Genomic DNA, 16,861 nt, shown 5'->3' with positions numbered 1-16,861 from the left:
TAACATATTCCAATCGCTTAACATGAACTTGAGACGGATGAAAAAGGAGTGACCAAAATGAAGTTATGTTTTTATGCATCAGACATTTATTGGTCACCCCATGTACAGTACATGGATGAACCATTAATTGCCAACTTTCAGGCTGTTTTCAATGATATCGATAAGATTTCGAAACAATGTTAATTTCTGGTTTAATCTATGTCAGTCAAGCAAATAAATGCATTTAAATGAATGTGGATACGTGTAGGTAGGTCATACCATTGAAATCTGTAGGTGGCCATTTTTAAATTAGGAGAAAATGACTCTGTCCAAAATATATGTATTTTCCATGTCGAAATTATATATTTGATGTCCAAGAAGAAAATATTTCAGTTCGCAGTATATCACAGTTTACACCTAGTAAACGTAATTTACTCAAAAATTGGGCAATGGAGACACAAGACTAATCATAGGTTATGTATTTGGATGAACCTAGTGGTTTTCAATTGTTCTATACTATTCAATCTCGATATATTTTCTAATGAATGTCCTGCGCTTGTCCAAGATACATCATTTACCCTATAGTAGCCTAATCTAAAGCGGTCTTTTATCGTGTTTGAAAAATATCTTACTAGAAACGGGCCACAAAATACTAAGCTAATATCAAGGAAGAAGGTCCAACATAGCTCTGCCCCTCACAAATTCCAATCTCACGCTTCCACGGTTCTGTCGTTGACAATCGACTGCCAGTAAGGGTTACGTCTGGTATGAATTTAGCAATTTGTTACCCAAACGATTGCATGTGCTACAAGCTTAATTCTATCACATAAGTGTGACTAGACAGCTACGCTCTTCGACCTCTACAATCTACCATCTTATTCAGTTGAGTCAAGTACCTACGAAACACTGAAGTTGAGCTTGCACTGCGAACAAATAGTTTTTTTTTGTGAAAGGGCATTTGTGAAAAAAATTGTTCATTCCAAGTGATTAAAAAATGTTTGTCATACTCAGTTAACTGAAATTGGTATATACTACGGATCTCCAAGCCTTCTATCAAAAGTTCGGTATGAGAGTAATCCTACAACCTTTACGAACCTACATTGAGTGCGCGTAAAAAGGCAAAAACACACACTCCCTCTCGCAGATGGATGAATTGATATTGACCTTATTTTGCTTTGCATATTTCGCCGATAACTGCATTTTTTCCTATTTTTACTTGCAATTTCTCGTTTCACTCAACTCACCTAAGCAGGGCTGGATTGTCCAGAGGTTCCTTTTTCGGCACCTCCAGTGACTTTCCGTTGGATTTTTCCAAGTGATGGTGCTTCACTTTGCCTTTCTTGTGCTGCTGCAGTTCTTTGTCGTCGCGGGCTTTCGCCATCGATTTGCCGTTGTACTTCTTCGGCTTGGCGTGGTGCAGATGGGCTTCGTCCGCTAGCGTGGTGATGTAGGTAATTGGTGTCGATTTGAGGTTGGATTTCTTGACCCTACTGCCGCCGACCGGTAATGATTTTGCCATTTTGACTGTTTCGTTCTCATTTGCTTTGATCGTCACCACATCGGCGTCGCTGTCGCTGTGAAGATGTCCATTCGGCGCTGCTTGTAACGTGGAAAGCACACACATTAGCAGTAAAATTAAGCTGGAAGATAGATGGGGAAAGTATGCAATAATTAGTGATTGAGAAATCGAACTGCTTGGCTGATTAAAATGATTTATTTATGGTTCGCCTGTTCTGGTTTTGTGGCTAAAAACATAACAACCCGCGGACATGATGGCAATTATCTATTGGAACGAATAGACGTGCAATTACCGCTTGTGCCCACGATAATGACTCATTTGAAGCGATATTTCCCTAGGGCACTATCAGAGGTAATCATTTGTGTGTTTTTGGTTTATTGAACAACCAACTATGAGAAACGCAGCAATAAGAACGTGCGACCTAATGGAGAGAAAGTTCACATCGTTATATCCATTAGCCTAAAGAAGCATGCCGCATGGATAACTGGAACCTTATTCCAAGAAATGATTTATTATTCAATAGCTTTTGTAGGTCGGTTTTGTTCGACAACATTTGTCTAATAATTATTAAAAAAGTTTATTGTCTATATATGAACATTCTTTGTTTGTGGCTTGCGCAACAGGACATTATTTTTAATCTGTTTATTCATGCGTGAGAATGAAACTTATTGGAATGTACATTTTTAACATTCATTCAACATTTTAATCTTATAAATTAAGCTCTAATAGTTGAGCTTAGACTGACAGTACACGTCAATAGTTCCTCGCGCATAATTTATCAGAGCCTTGTGTAATTTGCACTGCGATCACTGTGAATAGAGGTTAGAATTTTCCAACAATTCTCGAAATGCACATTTCAGCAGCTTTTAAGTGAAGATTAATAACGAGACCGGAGTCCTTAAAGTCAGTTAGGCAGAAAATGCTAGTAGGGTAGCAAAGTATGAAATCGCTCTGATCCCTCACCTACTGAAATTCAAAGGGTTTTTGTCCGTATTTCTTTTTTTCTTCGATTATCCATGCCGTCACTCGAATTAGCTTAGAATACGGCAAGAATCGGTTGACCAATTACCAATCAATTACATCTCTGCTCGCCATAAGGTATGCGAGCCTAGTGACGCCTAACTATTGTTGGCAATTGTCAGCTTTTTCTCGTTATAGTCGGAAAGGTTAAAATAACAGTGATATTTTTCCAATCGGGTCCATACCACCAAAATTTGGATGTTGCTCGCATACATGGTGGCACTCCGTGCATGAAAAGATCGGCTGGGTTGACCTTTGTTGTCATATGTCACGTCAATCGCTATATAAGATGGACAACTGTTCCGTAGGCCTTGAGCAAAGCATCGCAGAAACCATGCGGATGATATTGCACCGGATGAGGTGGCCATTAGCGTTGACAAGAACAATGACGGTGGTTGCGAAAAATACAGAGGTAAAACGATCATTGTATGATAGTTCATTGGTTACTCCGAATAAGAGCTAACTGCCCTGTATTGGGATAGATCCTAGAAGCGGTTATTCGTGGAACAAAGTGTGATTTCATATTTCTTGCATTTGTGACAATCCCAATCACGACAGAAGTTTTTGCCATGGGACGCACATAGACAATTCTTACAGAGACCGAGATGATTGACGGACCGAACTCGTTCCGCTACCGGGAATTTTAGGACAGTTTGTAATAGCCAACCTATGCAGACCTTCTTAGCAGATGGAGCACTTTGGTGAGCCTTCAATTTTACGTTGGTGCTTACGAAGCTAGAGTTCCACGGTTGCAACCAGGGTAGAAATATGTCAAAGTCTATGCAGTGAAATATGTACATGAATCTTAGCATATTCACCGGTCAATCTCATCGCCACCGTCGTGAGTACGACTGTAGGGCAGCCAAAAAATCATTCCAGCACCAACCCTTCAAATTTGCTGAATGTGTACATTTTACTGTGGTGAATTTCATATTCGTGGCGCACTGGGTGATGTGAGTTCTGTTGTTTACTTCTCTCCCTTTTCAGGAATGTTAGATCGATTTCAAGGAAGGAAGAAAATAAGAAAATGAAATAAAAAACCCAAATTTATCCCCCAGTTGTGATTATGCCTTCCTCGATTCAATGTGTTGAATTCGAATTAGTTTACCATATGCAACGTAAATTGCCTATATTTTGGCTTTGATGCGATAATATCACGCTGCTTAAGGTGATTATACAATAAAGTCAGAAATCGGCCATTTTGTAAACCACGTGCTTTTCCAATATTTTTTTTTCAAGAGCACGAGATGAAAGAACCATAACGCGTATGGGGCTGGAATAATCGTAGATCGTTTGACTAGTTATGCTGAACAATCATAATTGGAGTTTCGGCACTGTACGAAAACTATTACGCCAGATTTGGACTTTTTGAAATGTATGTAGGCAAACGTGTGGTGAATTTGAAATTCACCACGGGCTTCATTCTATAATCACCTTAAGGTGATTATACAATCAAGCCATGTGGTGAATTTCAAATTCACCACACGGTTTTCTATTCCTATTATCAAAAGATCAAATCTAGCGTAATAATTTTCGTACAATGCTGAAATTGAAGTCGATTGTTCAGCACAAGTAAGCAAACGATCTACGAATGTTTAATCCCCATGGGCATTGTGGTTCTCTCAATTCGTGTTCTTGAAAAATCACAAGAAAAAGCACGTGGTTTCCAAGATGGCCGATTTGTGACTTTGTTGTATAACCACCTTAAGAATTACTCAACTATGAGAGTAATGGATTGCGTCACGATTAATGATTTAAAGTGTGGGTGTAAACAGCGTATTTGTTTAAAGAAAAATATAAATATTATTTAATCCGCATGAGTTATTAGCAAACAAAAACAATAGTGTTCAACTGGGAAAGTTTCTCCGTCGAATGAAACTAGTTGCACTCGAATCGGTAAAGTCCTTCTATATGAAACGTGTTTAACAAAAAAAATCCCGGGGCTACACACAGACGAACATTTGCTCAGTTTTTCGAGCTGAGTCGATTGGTATATAAACACTATGGGTCTCCGAGCCTCCTATCAAAATTTGGCTTTTGGAGTGAAATTATAGCCTTCTGGTACAACATCACGTTCATCCAGTGCTGCCGAATATTTACACACTAACTTTTTCTATTTCAAGCTCGGAAAAATTGGGCACCGCTGTAAAATCATATTTGCTGAAACTCGGCGGTGCCCATCTCGGGAAAATAAACAAAAAATGCCGAGATCTCGGCGAAAAAAAATAAGTGTGTACATGCCTGGTTGCAACTTAGCTGAATGCTTCGGCCTCGATTTCGATGTCGGGGTTTGAGCCATTACCAAAAAACAAGTTCATTGCTCCAGAAACTTCAGAAATTCTGCTTCGAAGCTATCTAGACGGATTCCGAAATCTACCTTAGCCAGAAGAAGGTATATTAAACGGCAGTACCGATCATCACATCGAACAGCTTGAAATGCCCGCTTAACGTCGTCGGAAGTTTCGTGAGCCATCCACTGATAGAATAACGGTGCCCGGAATTTCGCCGAAATTGGATGTGATGGTTAACGATCTGATCTTTCCGATCGAAGCGTTTCTTCAAAATGTCCATGGTCACGGCATAGGCCGGTAGTCCTCTACGGACATGGAACTTAGATCATGTTCTAAGACTTAAACATGCAAGCATTAGGAGTATGTGAGAGACGCGTGTTTAGGACCATCTTTGGCGATTTGTAAGAAGACAAGGTGTGGCGGCAAAGGAAGAGCCACCAGTTTGCATAACTCTACGACGAACCCAGCATTCAGAAGGTAGCTAAAGCCGGAAGGGTACGATGAGCAGGACCGGGTACAGAACGACTTGACGAGCGTGGGGCACAGTAGAGGATAGAGAGACTTGGCGTCGAATCGTGTTTTGTGGCGTCAATTTGTTGATTCAGTGTCATCTAAGTGTAAGGTAAATGAATGAAATCAATTCTGGGCTTGCAATCAAATTCGAAGTCCTGGTACATTGTCTTGATTAGCGATCACTCGTAAGAATTACGTGACGGCAACCTTCGGCTAGATATACCGCTTATCAAGATCGGTTTCAGAATTCAGATGGGTTTCGATGACTTCTGTGCCCGGACAGAGACCGAGAATGGAGGATTGCATATCTAGAAAATCTTGCCAGAGGATATGCAAGTTATAGAACTCGGCGTTGAGTTCGTCTGTGGAAACCGTGTTTATTTTAAGCTTGTTCAATAGATTCAGATTTCCTTCTATGTACTGCAGAGCATCGTAGCACTGTTTGTTCCATGTTCCATGGTGAACGTCGAAGGAATCCTGTCTACAACGCCAAATTTTATCATCCTGATCGTGAAAAGATTAATTTTGCATTTTACCTTTTGCACTACTGTTTGCTTCGAACTGGATATGGATCACTGGCTCCAAATCTGCTGCAGTTGATGCGGATTACCTCGAGAAGTTATTAATTTGTTTGTAAGACACAAATTACGTAACGTTACGTAATTTGTTCACAAAGCCTAATTGAATTTCCACTGTAATTATTTCTTGGCAAATTTCAGCTCAATCTGATGGCTCCGGTCGAGCATCAGGTTACTAACCCCGTTGGAAACTTTGGTTCGTCACCATATCGTAACCCGTAACATATTTCCTTGCAACAAGTTACATTCGACGGGGAATTATTTCCTACTGAAAATTGGCCAACATACGCTTTCCTACGTTTTGACAGTGGGCTCTGTTAAACTTCTATAAAAAGCTGCATTTATCTGTAAGCAGACTCCGCCAAAGTAACCATGTGCCGCTCAAAGCGCACAAGCCCAAGTCCTGGTGCTAATTGGGACTCTAAACAGACCTGACACGGCTGCTTAGTAGATTTGCGCAGGCCCAATAAACCGCATTTAAAAACAACCATTACGAACGACATAGAAGATAATAAGACTCGATACAATCGGCAAGGGCCCAAGTGACGAATAAAGGATCACGATTGGAAGCTTGGAACTGCACATCTCTAGGTTTCGCAGGCTAGGACAGGATAATCTACGCTGAATTACATTCCCGCAACTTCGACGTCGTAACGCTGCAGGAAATCTGTTGGACAGGACAAAAAGTGTGGGAAAGCGGGCATCGAGCGGCTACTTTCTACTAAAGCTGTGGCACCACCAACGAGATGGGATCCGGCTTAATAGTGCTGGGCAAGATGCGTCAACGCATGATTGGGTGGCAGCCAATCAACGCATAGGAGTGCAAGCTGTGGATAGAAGGCCGTTTCTTCAACTATAGCATCATCCACATGCACTGTCCACACGAAGGTAGACCCGATGACGAAAATAAAGCGTTTAATGCCCAACTGGAGCAGACATATGATGGATGCCTACTGCGAGACGTCTAAATCGTCATCGGCGACATGAACGCTCATAGAGGAAATGTATAGATCAGTAATCGGAGCGGATAGTCTGCATACCAACGATGAATAAACATTGCAGCCTCCCGCGGAAAGGTAGTCCGATGCACTTTCTCCCCCCGCAAGATTTTCCACAAGGCCACATGGAGTTCACCTACACAGTTAAAAATTCTGGAAATTACACGATATGGAAATATTTGAACGCACATTTTTGTGTTCAATAGCCTCTAATTTTACATCCAACTTTTATTGTATGCAATATTGAATACGAGCTCCATAGTTACGACGACCTGTAATTTGAAAAAGTGATGAAAAAATGAGTCGAATCGAACGGAGCCTTTTTGTTACATCATATATGCTGTAACATTTTTATACTGTGTAACCAAGAAACGGAAAACCAAATCGACCACGTTCTAATCGACGGCAAATTTTTCTACGACTTCTGGAACGTCCGCACTTACCGCAGTGCGAATATTGAATCCGACCACTACCTCGTTGCGGTATGCATGTACTCAAAACTCTTGACAGTGTACAACACTCGTCGAAGCCGAACACTGCGGCTTAACATTGGGCGGTTACAAGACGATTGACTAGCCCAAGACTACGCGCAGCAGTTGGAAGTGGCACTACCAACGGAAGAGCAGCTAGGTGCAGTTTCTCTTGAAGGTGGCTGGAGAGATATTCGATGCCCCCGGACCAGAGAAACGACTTGTATAATGGAAAATGTGAGCAGTTGGTTTAGGAGAGGAATGCACCATGGGTGATACGACAACGCACTACGGCGAACGAGGCACGACACAAACGAGCGAGGAACAGACAAAACTCGATTTTCTGGAGGAAAAAGCACCAGCAGGGAGATCGAGACCTTGATGTCACGGAGCAACTGTACGGCGCCAAAAACGCACGAAAGTTTTATGAAAAGCGGCATGGTGGCGAACTTGAGAGCACACGCGCAGGACATACATTTTCCAGCTCCGGATCACCAAGAAATTTAAAAGAAGATTGGCAGGCTGAAAAACAACAAAGCACCTGCACAGTATAAAAATGTTACAGCATATATGATGTAACAAAAAGGCTCCGTTCGATTCGACTAATTTTACCATCACTTTTTCAAATTACAGGTCGTCGTTACTATGGAGCTCGTATTCAATATTGCATACAATAAAAGTTGGATGTAAAATTAGAGGCTATTGAACACAAAAATGTGCGTTCAAATATTTCCATATCGTGTAATTTTCAGAATTTTTTACTGTGTGGGGATGGCCAACTACCAGGAGAGCTATTTAAACACGGTGGTGAGGCTAGAGCGCTGCACTGGGTAATTTCCAAGGTTTGGGAGAATGAGATACTGCCGCAGGAGTGGAGGAAAGGTGTCATTTGCCTCATCTACAGAAAAGAAGATAAGCTGGATTGAAGCAACTATCGGGCAATAACATTGCTGAACGCCGACTACAAGGTACTCTCTCAAATTCTATGCCGACGACTAACAACAATTGCAAAAGAGTCCGTGGGGCAGAACCAGGCGGGTTTCATGGGCAAACGCTCCACCACAGACCAGGTGTTCGCCGTACGTCAGCTGTTGCAGAAATGTCACGAATACAACGTGCCGACACGTCATTTAGTCATCGACTTCAAAGCCGCATATGATACAAGCGATTGGGGCCAACAGTAATGTACGAAAACGGATTTCCCAATTAACTGATACGGTTGATCAAGGCAACGATGGATAGGGTGATGAGCGTAGTTAGAGTTTCAGAGGCATTCACGAGCCCTTTAGAAACGCGCTGAGGGTTACGGCAAGGTGATGTCCTTTCGTACCTGCTATTCAACATCGCTTTGGAAGGAATAATACAAAGGGCAGTGATCGACACGAGTACGATTTTCACGAAGTCCGTTCAGCTATTTAGTTTCGCCAACGACATTGATATTATGGCACGTAACTTTGAGAGGATGGAAGAAGCCTACACTATGTTGGAAAAGGGAGCTAAACGGACTGGAATAGTCATCAACACGTCGAAGTACATGAAAAGAAGAGGCTTAAGAGAGGTCAATGTAAGCCACCCATCACGAGTTTGTATCGGTGGTTGAAGAATTTGTGTACTAGAGCTCACTGACAACCTCCGATAACGATACCAGCAAAGAAATTCGGAGGCGCATAATGGCAGGAAATCTTACGTATTTAGACTCCACAAAACGTTCCGCTCAAATAGAGTTCGCCGCCATACCAAACTGACTATCTACAAAACGCTTATTAGTAGTAGTTCTTCATGGACACGAGACCTTTACGATGCTCGTTGAGAATCAACGCAAGTTTTCGAAAGGAAAGTGCTGCGTACTATCTATGGTGGGGTGCACATGGCGGACACGTGTAGAAGGCGAATGAGCCACGAGTTGCATGAGCTGTTGGGAAAACCATCCATTGTTCACACCGCGAAAATCGGAAAACTATGGTGGGTCGGCCACTTAGCCAGAATGTCGAATAGTAATCCGGTGAAAATGGTTCTTGGCAACGATCCGACGGGCACAAGAAGGCGAGGTGGAGGACGATTTGCGGACCCTCCGTAGACAGTGTGGCGACGTGCAGCCATGGACCAAACTGAATGGAGAAGACTTTTATGTACTGTACAGGCCATTCCGACCTTAGTCTAAGCCAATAAATAAATAATAATTTGGCAAATTCCACGCCTCAACATAGCATGAGTGTGTATGAAAAAAATACAGCAGCATTGAACTCATGAATGTTAATGCCAAACTGTTTATTGAAATCAAAAGTAATATAATAATATACATTTTAGTGACTATTTTCCCATTTTTCGAAGACATTTTAATGGAGTTTGTGTTTTATTCAAGATAATAAGTGAAGAACTGATCCCTGTATGAAAATTGACAAAAATCTTCTATATACTAAAAATGAGTTGAGATTTCCTTCCTGACGATTTGACTCGCAAACGGGTTGACCGATTTGCAAGTTTTTTCCCTTATCGATTCATTTTGGGATCCACAAGGTTTGTATATACAAAAAGTTGGTAGATTTGACAGTGAAATGTAAAAAAAAAACATTGCAATACAATTTTAGGTCAGCTGTTAAGGAAAACAAAACAAACGGGCGGAAATTGATCTAGAGTGCGGTGCTGCAAATAGTTCATTGTGACATAGTTCAATACCCGGGCAAAGCTGGGTTTCTTTCGCTAGTAAAGTTGTAAAAAAAGACATAATAACTATTGATCCATAACTGGTTCACATTTAAGGCTAATGGAGTGATTCAAATTTTGGCTTTCTCCCTTCCCTAAACGATGACCATTTCTATTTCAATAATGTTCCTAAATTGTCATCTAATTTGGATGTTATTTGACTGAGCCCAGCAGTTTGAAGTTTGTATGAAAATTACTATGAGAACAGTAAATTTTGAGGAAAACCGTTCCGCAACATTGCCCATATGAAATTTAGAAAAGGAAAAGATGGCCTTTGTTGCGAAACGATTTGATGCTGGCAACAAAAGTTATTAAGGAAATACAGAATCGAAGGAAATTCAATATATGAATAACTGTAATGGCCAACTGAGGAACACTATGGCATTAACTGGTACATATTTACTTAGTTTTGAAACTTATACAACTAAGAAATTTATCTGTTTTTTAATCCTTAAACTACTATCTGAAGTCTACATTCATCCGTTCGTTGAGAGAATATCGTGGAAATTGATTTTCTCGTGATATGACGACTAACTATAGCCAATACTGGTACACTTACCCTTTTCACAATTTTTAACCTTTTGTCTGTGCTCTGGGGTCAATATGACCCCAGGCCACTTTGAGTGGCTGCCATTTTTTTAGTTTTCAACCGATTCTCCTAATTTTTGGTAGTTTGATAAAACTCGCCGAGATCTGTCTCCTATGTGCAAATTCGCTTGAAAAAGCTTGAAAATACGCGCTACAGTGTCCTTTTTTCAAAAAACTTACGTTGTCTGTGCTCTGGGGTCAAATTGACCCCAAATTGAAATTGCTATAACTATTTTAATGTTTAGCCAATTTTGGATTTTTAGGGCTGTTTCGAAAGATAATTTATTCATCTTTCAGGTCGTTACCAAACATTGACTATAGGTGGGCGGGTACATCGCGGGGAGGGGTTTTTGTAAAAAAGGGTACAAAAACAGTGATTTTTCATGCTTATTTTATTATATCTTGAAATCCTACCCATTTTGAACTGCACCTTTTCAATAAGGTTATGCAGGAAGGTGTCTGCTTTGACATGAGTCATTGATTAGTTTAGCGCTTGGTCGCTAGGTGGCGGTATATTTGAATTCATTAGTTTAGACTACTCAAGTAACTCCGATATGTGGAATTTTCCTCATTGTAAATATTCTTATCGCACAATTTTGAAATTTGTAAAGATGACGTCTGTAACAAAGTTCGTCTGGTGGGAATAGACTGTCATGTGACGGAGTAAATAATAAGGAAATTTACCAATATGCGGCGCTAGTGTACTTGCAATATTCTTGCATATATGTAATATTGCTTTAGCTTGAGATCCCTCATACCTACATTCAAGTTGTATTCGGCAACATTGTTCAGGATGTCTAGCACTACAAAGCGGTGCTCAATATAATGAGCACTTCTTCCTATTTTTTTAATTTGTGCGATAAGAATATTTACACTGAGGAGAATTCTATATATCGGAATATTTTAAGTAGTCTAAAATAATGAATTCAAATATACCACCACCTGGCGGCCGAGTTCTAAACTTATCAACGCCTCATGCCAAAGCACATGCCTTCCTGCATAGCCTTTTTAAAAAAGTTGCAGTTCAAAATGGGTAGGATTTTCGGATATAAGTAAAATAATCATGAAAAATCACTGTTTTTGTACCCTTGTTCACTAAAACCCCTCCCCGCGATGTACCCGCCCATCTATAGTCAATCTTTGGTAACGACCTGAAAGATGATTAAATTATCTTTCGAAACAGCCCCAAAAATTCAAAATTGGCCAAACATTAAAAAAGTTATAGCAATTTCAATTTGGGGTCAATTTGACCCCAGAGCACAGACAACGTAAGTTTTTTTGAACACAGACAGAAGGTTAATTTCCGTTGGATTATTTCTCGTCAAGCGCAACTTGTTACGATCAAATCAGCCATTCGCAAAAGGGGTTCCACTCAAAATAAGTGTCGATAGAATCATATTCAAATTATCGACCCCCCTGGGTAGACACATTTACGATCCTGCGGGAAACCGCCGCGCAGCAAAAGCTGTATTATCCGATTTCTAAAACTAAACACGATTAACCCTTGAATTACTATAACAAAATTGTTCAAGAATCTCGATTTGATAGATCTTATTTCGTAATTTCTTCTTCAATGGCTCTACATTCTATTTGAAACTAGGGTTGCGTTTCAACTTGGTGTTTTATTGACATTTCTAAAGCTATTTGAAGTGTATCTATGGCTGCTTATTTCGAGCTTTTGATGTTTGTTTACGCTGCTATCAACCACACTTTTCGAAACATTTGAATGGTATACAGTTCAAAATCGCAAAATTTACTATGCATATGCATGCAAGCAGATTATTTTTAACCGGAATTTGAAAGCACCTCTGATTGGCTTATGTACCAACGAATTTTACTCATCACGACGAAATTTACACAAATGACTATTCATCTAACCATTTCTACATCCTGTCTTTCGTTCAAATATGTTAGGCGTTATTAATTTCTAATGAAGCTTAACGAATCAGAGATCGTGTATCAACAAATCCATGAGTCACGAAACCATCCGCTATCACTGATTGTAATCTCGTTCGCGATCGCTGCTAGAACTGCGTGCAACGAACGTTAGAACAGTTCCAATCAATGCTGCTGCTTCAAAGCCGCAACAAGATCGAAATGCCAGCGCGCACTGGCTCATTTTCTACCACTCGTATCAGCAATTTTCGAGAACATCTTCCTCTTTCTAGATCTTTGTTGGGATTTCCGTTTATTTTTTTATTTATGAGGTCTGTTCCCTAAGATTTGTTTCTATTTCTCGCTGCAGCGAGCAGAGAATGGCGCACATAAATTTAAAACGGGTGTGTACCTTGCGTTAATTGGACGGCTGATATCTTCGCCGATTGGTGTGCTGAACTTGCTCAGTCGGCATGGTTATGGATCGTACTAGATCTAGACAGTACGGTGTCGGTTCTAGTTGGTAAAGATGATAAATTGCTAATCGTTGGGCCTATATGGTGATAGTAATTATTAAGGGGGATGCTCAATTGGTGTATAAAATTTACTTTGTAGTTGGTATCATATCGAATCGACGTTTGTGGAAATTTATTGCTGAACATAAAAGTAGTCATTGTTATCAACGGTAACTCCGCGTGCAGGGTATATTATTTCTAACATGAATAAGACGTGGTCACCGTCTTCGATCAGACTGTATACTTAAAAGCTAGCATTAGACAACCTTCAGTAGACCAGTGAAGAATTTTCTTACTAGGATGGGCATCACATCCACACTCCTCAGTACGCAAGTGCACATAGGCGATTGACGCCGCTAAACGCCATGAAACCCACAAAACATGAATAATATTACTAAGTAGAGATAATAATATAATGACACAGTGGAGCTAATAAATTTGCTTGGCAATCAACTAAAATTTCTTCAGGTTTGTTAGGATTTCTTAAATCTTGAATGGAAAATTCCTATGATTTTTGCATGTCCGCAACGAATACTGAAGTGTGACGACATTTTACAACCCAAAAAGGCTTCCAAACATGGGTAAGAGTCGTTGCTAATCCAATGAGATAGTGAATTATTTCATATAGTTTTATGCTATACAGCTTCAATGGTTTCAACGGTCGATATCTCATCGTAAAAAATGTGACAAACATATAATGGGCCAACGAACCTGCGTCAATGATTCAGTAGCGCTTAAATTATTCCTGCTTCGGCATTTTTATACATGATGCTGCAAAAACAGCATCTGGTTTAAACATTATAATAAATGAATAATTCCTCGGAGAATCTATCTTTAATTTAAAATTTAAAGAAATCAAAATTATGTGAAATTGTCCGCGAAAAGGAAAAGAAAATTTCTCTTCCATCCATCAAAAACCCAGCGGACATAAAACGTGATACAATAAAGTCCGAAAACCAGCATAAAAGAGCAAACAACCATATCTTCTACCCGCTGCTATCGAGATTGCTTATGAAAAAAAGTCGGTTTGCAATGCTATGCGATTACCGAATTTGTCACGGCGACACGGAATATTTTTCGAGACCGGTTTGCAGTGGGTCTATGGGCCGGGCAAGCCGGAGTTTGTCTGCAAGTGCCTGGCCCAGGGGGTTTGTGTTTGGTGAAGCGCACAAGCCAAGCCAAACATTCGAAGTCAAGTGCATTCAGCAACAGCAATTTTCCTTCGCGAAGGCAACCTTTTGGCAGTTTGCACAGTTGTTTGGTTAGAACCATGCACCGACGACGATGCGGCGACGACCTCAAACGTGCTTCGCCTTTTTGCGCCAACTATTTATTACCGTCTGATTGATCACATTTTTTCATAAGATTCGTCGACGTGGTTTCAAATGAAAGAACAGAGAACGACACATTTGGAATCAGCTTCCAAATGATTGAAAATAATTTCAGATGTAAAACTGAACAAATGAAGTAAAATGAGACAATAATGCGCAGATTTATAAAATAAATACGTCGCATTACACCATCAATATTGTCCATTGTCCTTAATACAAACGAAAAAAGGCATTTTCAGAGCACAGCAATATTTTTTTTATAGGATTCATTCCGGCATGTGATGCAACGCCCCAACAACCAGTTCACCTCTGAAAAACTCGCTCGGTTCTCAAATCTTCACATGTCAGTAGCCTTCCAGCACAATGATTTGTGGCATGCAATTCTACCTTCGCCTTGAGGCTTTCCATCTCTCTGGTACAGCAAGGTTATCTCTATAGCTGCTATAACCATCACGTCCCCGCAGCTCTTTACTACTATCTGTTTGGCTGGAGTCACTGCAGGATTCGAAAAGCATTAATATTTATTTTCCAGGAATTTAAAATTGTACTGTTAAATGGTGTGACATGCATCCGTTTTCATTCTGAGATGGTAAGCGCGAAATGAAGTCTGTTTTCCAAAGTTCCGTATCGTACGCTAATAACGATTGAAATAAAACTAAGGATTTGATCAACACTTCATAGACATAATGTTTAGCAAATATTTGTGTCAAGACAAGATATTGGAAATATAGCAAGGAACACAAAACGATCAGGTGAAATAAACATCGCACGAATAAAAAATCTGCAACACGTTGCTCATTTCAATGGAAATAAGAACTAATTGTTGTTTTCTTTCTATCACACATGGATAGGATGTACTTTAAGACCTACTTCATAAATTGCATTGAAAGTTATTGCAAGAAAGATTTAAAATATCGATCATATTTAATCCCAAATTCAACTTATTCAAATACGATCACAATATATTAGAACTATTCGACAATTATCGACCGGTAATTTAGCGTGGAAATGCTTTCTGCTCGGATTCGGCAGAATGAAATTAGGGCCGTTTTGATACAAATCTCGAACAGACTCATATTCCAGACACTCCTCGACACACTGAAACATTTTACAAAAGATATATGAACTTTTTCCGTGGCCGAGGTCATTCTAATTGTTTAACAATGAGATAACTTCTGAATTTTTGGTTTCTGTTCGAAACATGAACTAAAGTGTTCGGATTTGGAGTCAAATTTTGCAAAGCTGTTTGTCATTTGAGGCAGAATTTGGTACAATAAAATCATTTAATATTGATAGCTAAAACCGATCAATAAAATAAGATTATGTATTATAAAAACTATCAAATTAATGCTTAAGCTTTCGTAATATGAATCAAAATGGTACATATTCTTTAAACTAAACTAAAAACGTTACCCCGTTTGTCGGTACCTGGCAAACATGTTTTTTTGACTTCATTTAATTACGTAACAGCAATTCAATGATCCCTCTCTCTACCTTTAGTTACGCAAGCAAGACATTCGTGGACTCTTTTTATTGGCATGACTTGTTGTTTACCAGCCTCAAACGCTTCGCGCAGTCATCACGAGATCGTAGAGCATTCTTGATGAAACAGATCAAACTACCTAGCAGCGACGGATTCTTTCTTATGCGCACCACTATCAAATGATAAATTGAAAATTTGCCTACCCAGGTATATGATCGACCTTTCGGACTTCAATAAAACTTTTTTTTTGATAATCTTAATGCTTTTCCATATACCTTAATAATACGGCAAAACAGCATAGAATTAATTAGATAATTCCATCCATTTATTTTATTGAAGCGTTTACGTTTTGTCATTTTGCTCAGGTTTGGGCACTGTGGTTTGACATTACGTAAATCTTCACAGTCGTACTTTTTGCTCGTCAAATATTATAGAACCAACAGCTAAACGATGTTATTAACAGTTTTGGTTTACGTTATTTCAAACCAGAGATTCGGATGATCTCTCTCTCTAAGAAGTCCCTAGAGCAGTTTCACCCCCGTATATTGAATATTAAAATATTGAATTTGGTATTTGTCGTATTTCAGTTTTTCTTGCTCCATAATAGCTTAGCTTAGACTGACTGTACATATCAATGGTTGCTACTCCGTGATTGATCTGATCTGGTAGTGGTTGGAATTTACCAAATATTCTCAAAGTGCACATTTCAGCAGCTCGAAAATGTTGATCAATAACGGCGCCGGCCAAGTCCTTACAGTCAGTTGGGATAGGAATGTTAATGTGTAGTAATTGTTGCTACAAGAGACCGAGAATACCTCTGCATCACCACAATTGGCACTGGAAGGAAGTTAGTTGGGTGGGATAATCAGGTACATATATCGGGATTCACCATGGAAAGTGATGTGATCTACGCAACTTCTATTCTACTAATTAGTACCGATCTTAAAATAACATAAACTATCCGGTTCCAGTTGAAATGAATAATACACAGCTTTATG

General features: G+C 39.7%; 1 protein-coding gene across 1 annotated transcript in view; it reads right to left on the bottom strand.

Annotated features, from left to right (window-relative positions):
- The window catches only part of LOC134205228 (uncharacterized), a 157,223-nt gene that overhangs the window by 32,122 nt on the left and 108,240 nt on the right, over positions 1 to 16,861 (bottom strand). The window contains exon 2 of the mRNA XM_062680297.1: positions 1,224 to 1,619. Within this exon, the coding sequence (XP_062536281.1) occupies positions 1,224 to 1,619 (396 nt within the window). The remainder of the gene's footprint in view (positions 1 to 1,223; positions 1,620 to 16,861) is intronic.

Source organism: Armigeres subalbatus, chromosome 1 (genome assembly GCF_024139115.2).
Source record: "Armigeres subalbatus isolate Guangzhou_Male chromosome 1, GZ_Asu_2, whole genome shotgun sequence".
Lineage (NCBI taxonomy): Eukaryota > Metazoa > Arthropoda > Insecta > Diptera > Culicidae > Armigeres > Armigeres subalbatus.
The sequence above is the reverse complement of the archived record's forward strand: the minus strand, read 5'-3'. Positions and strand labels throughout refer to the sequence as shown.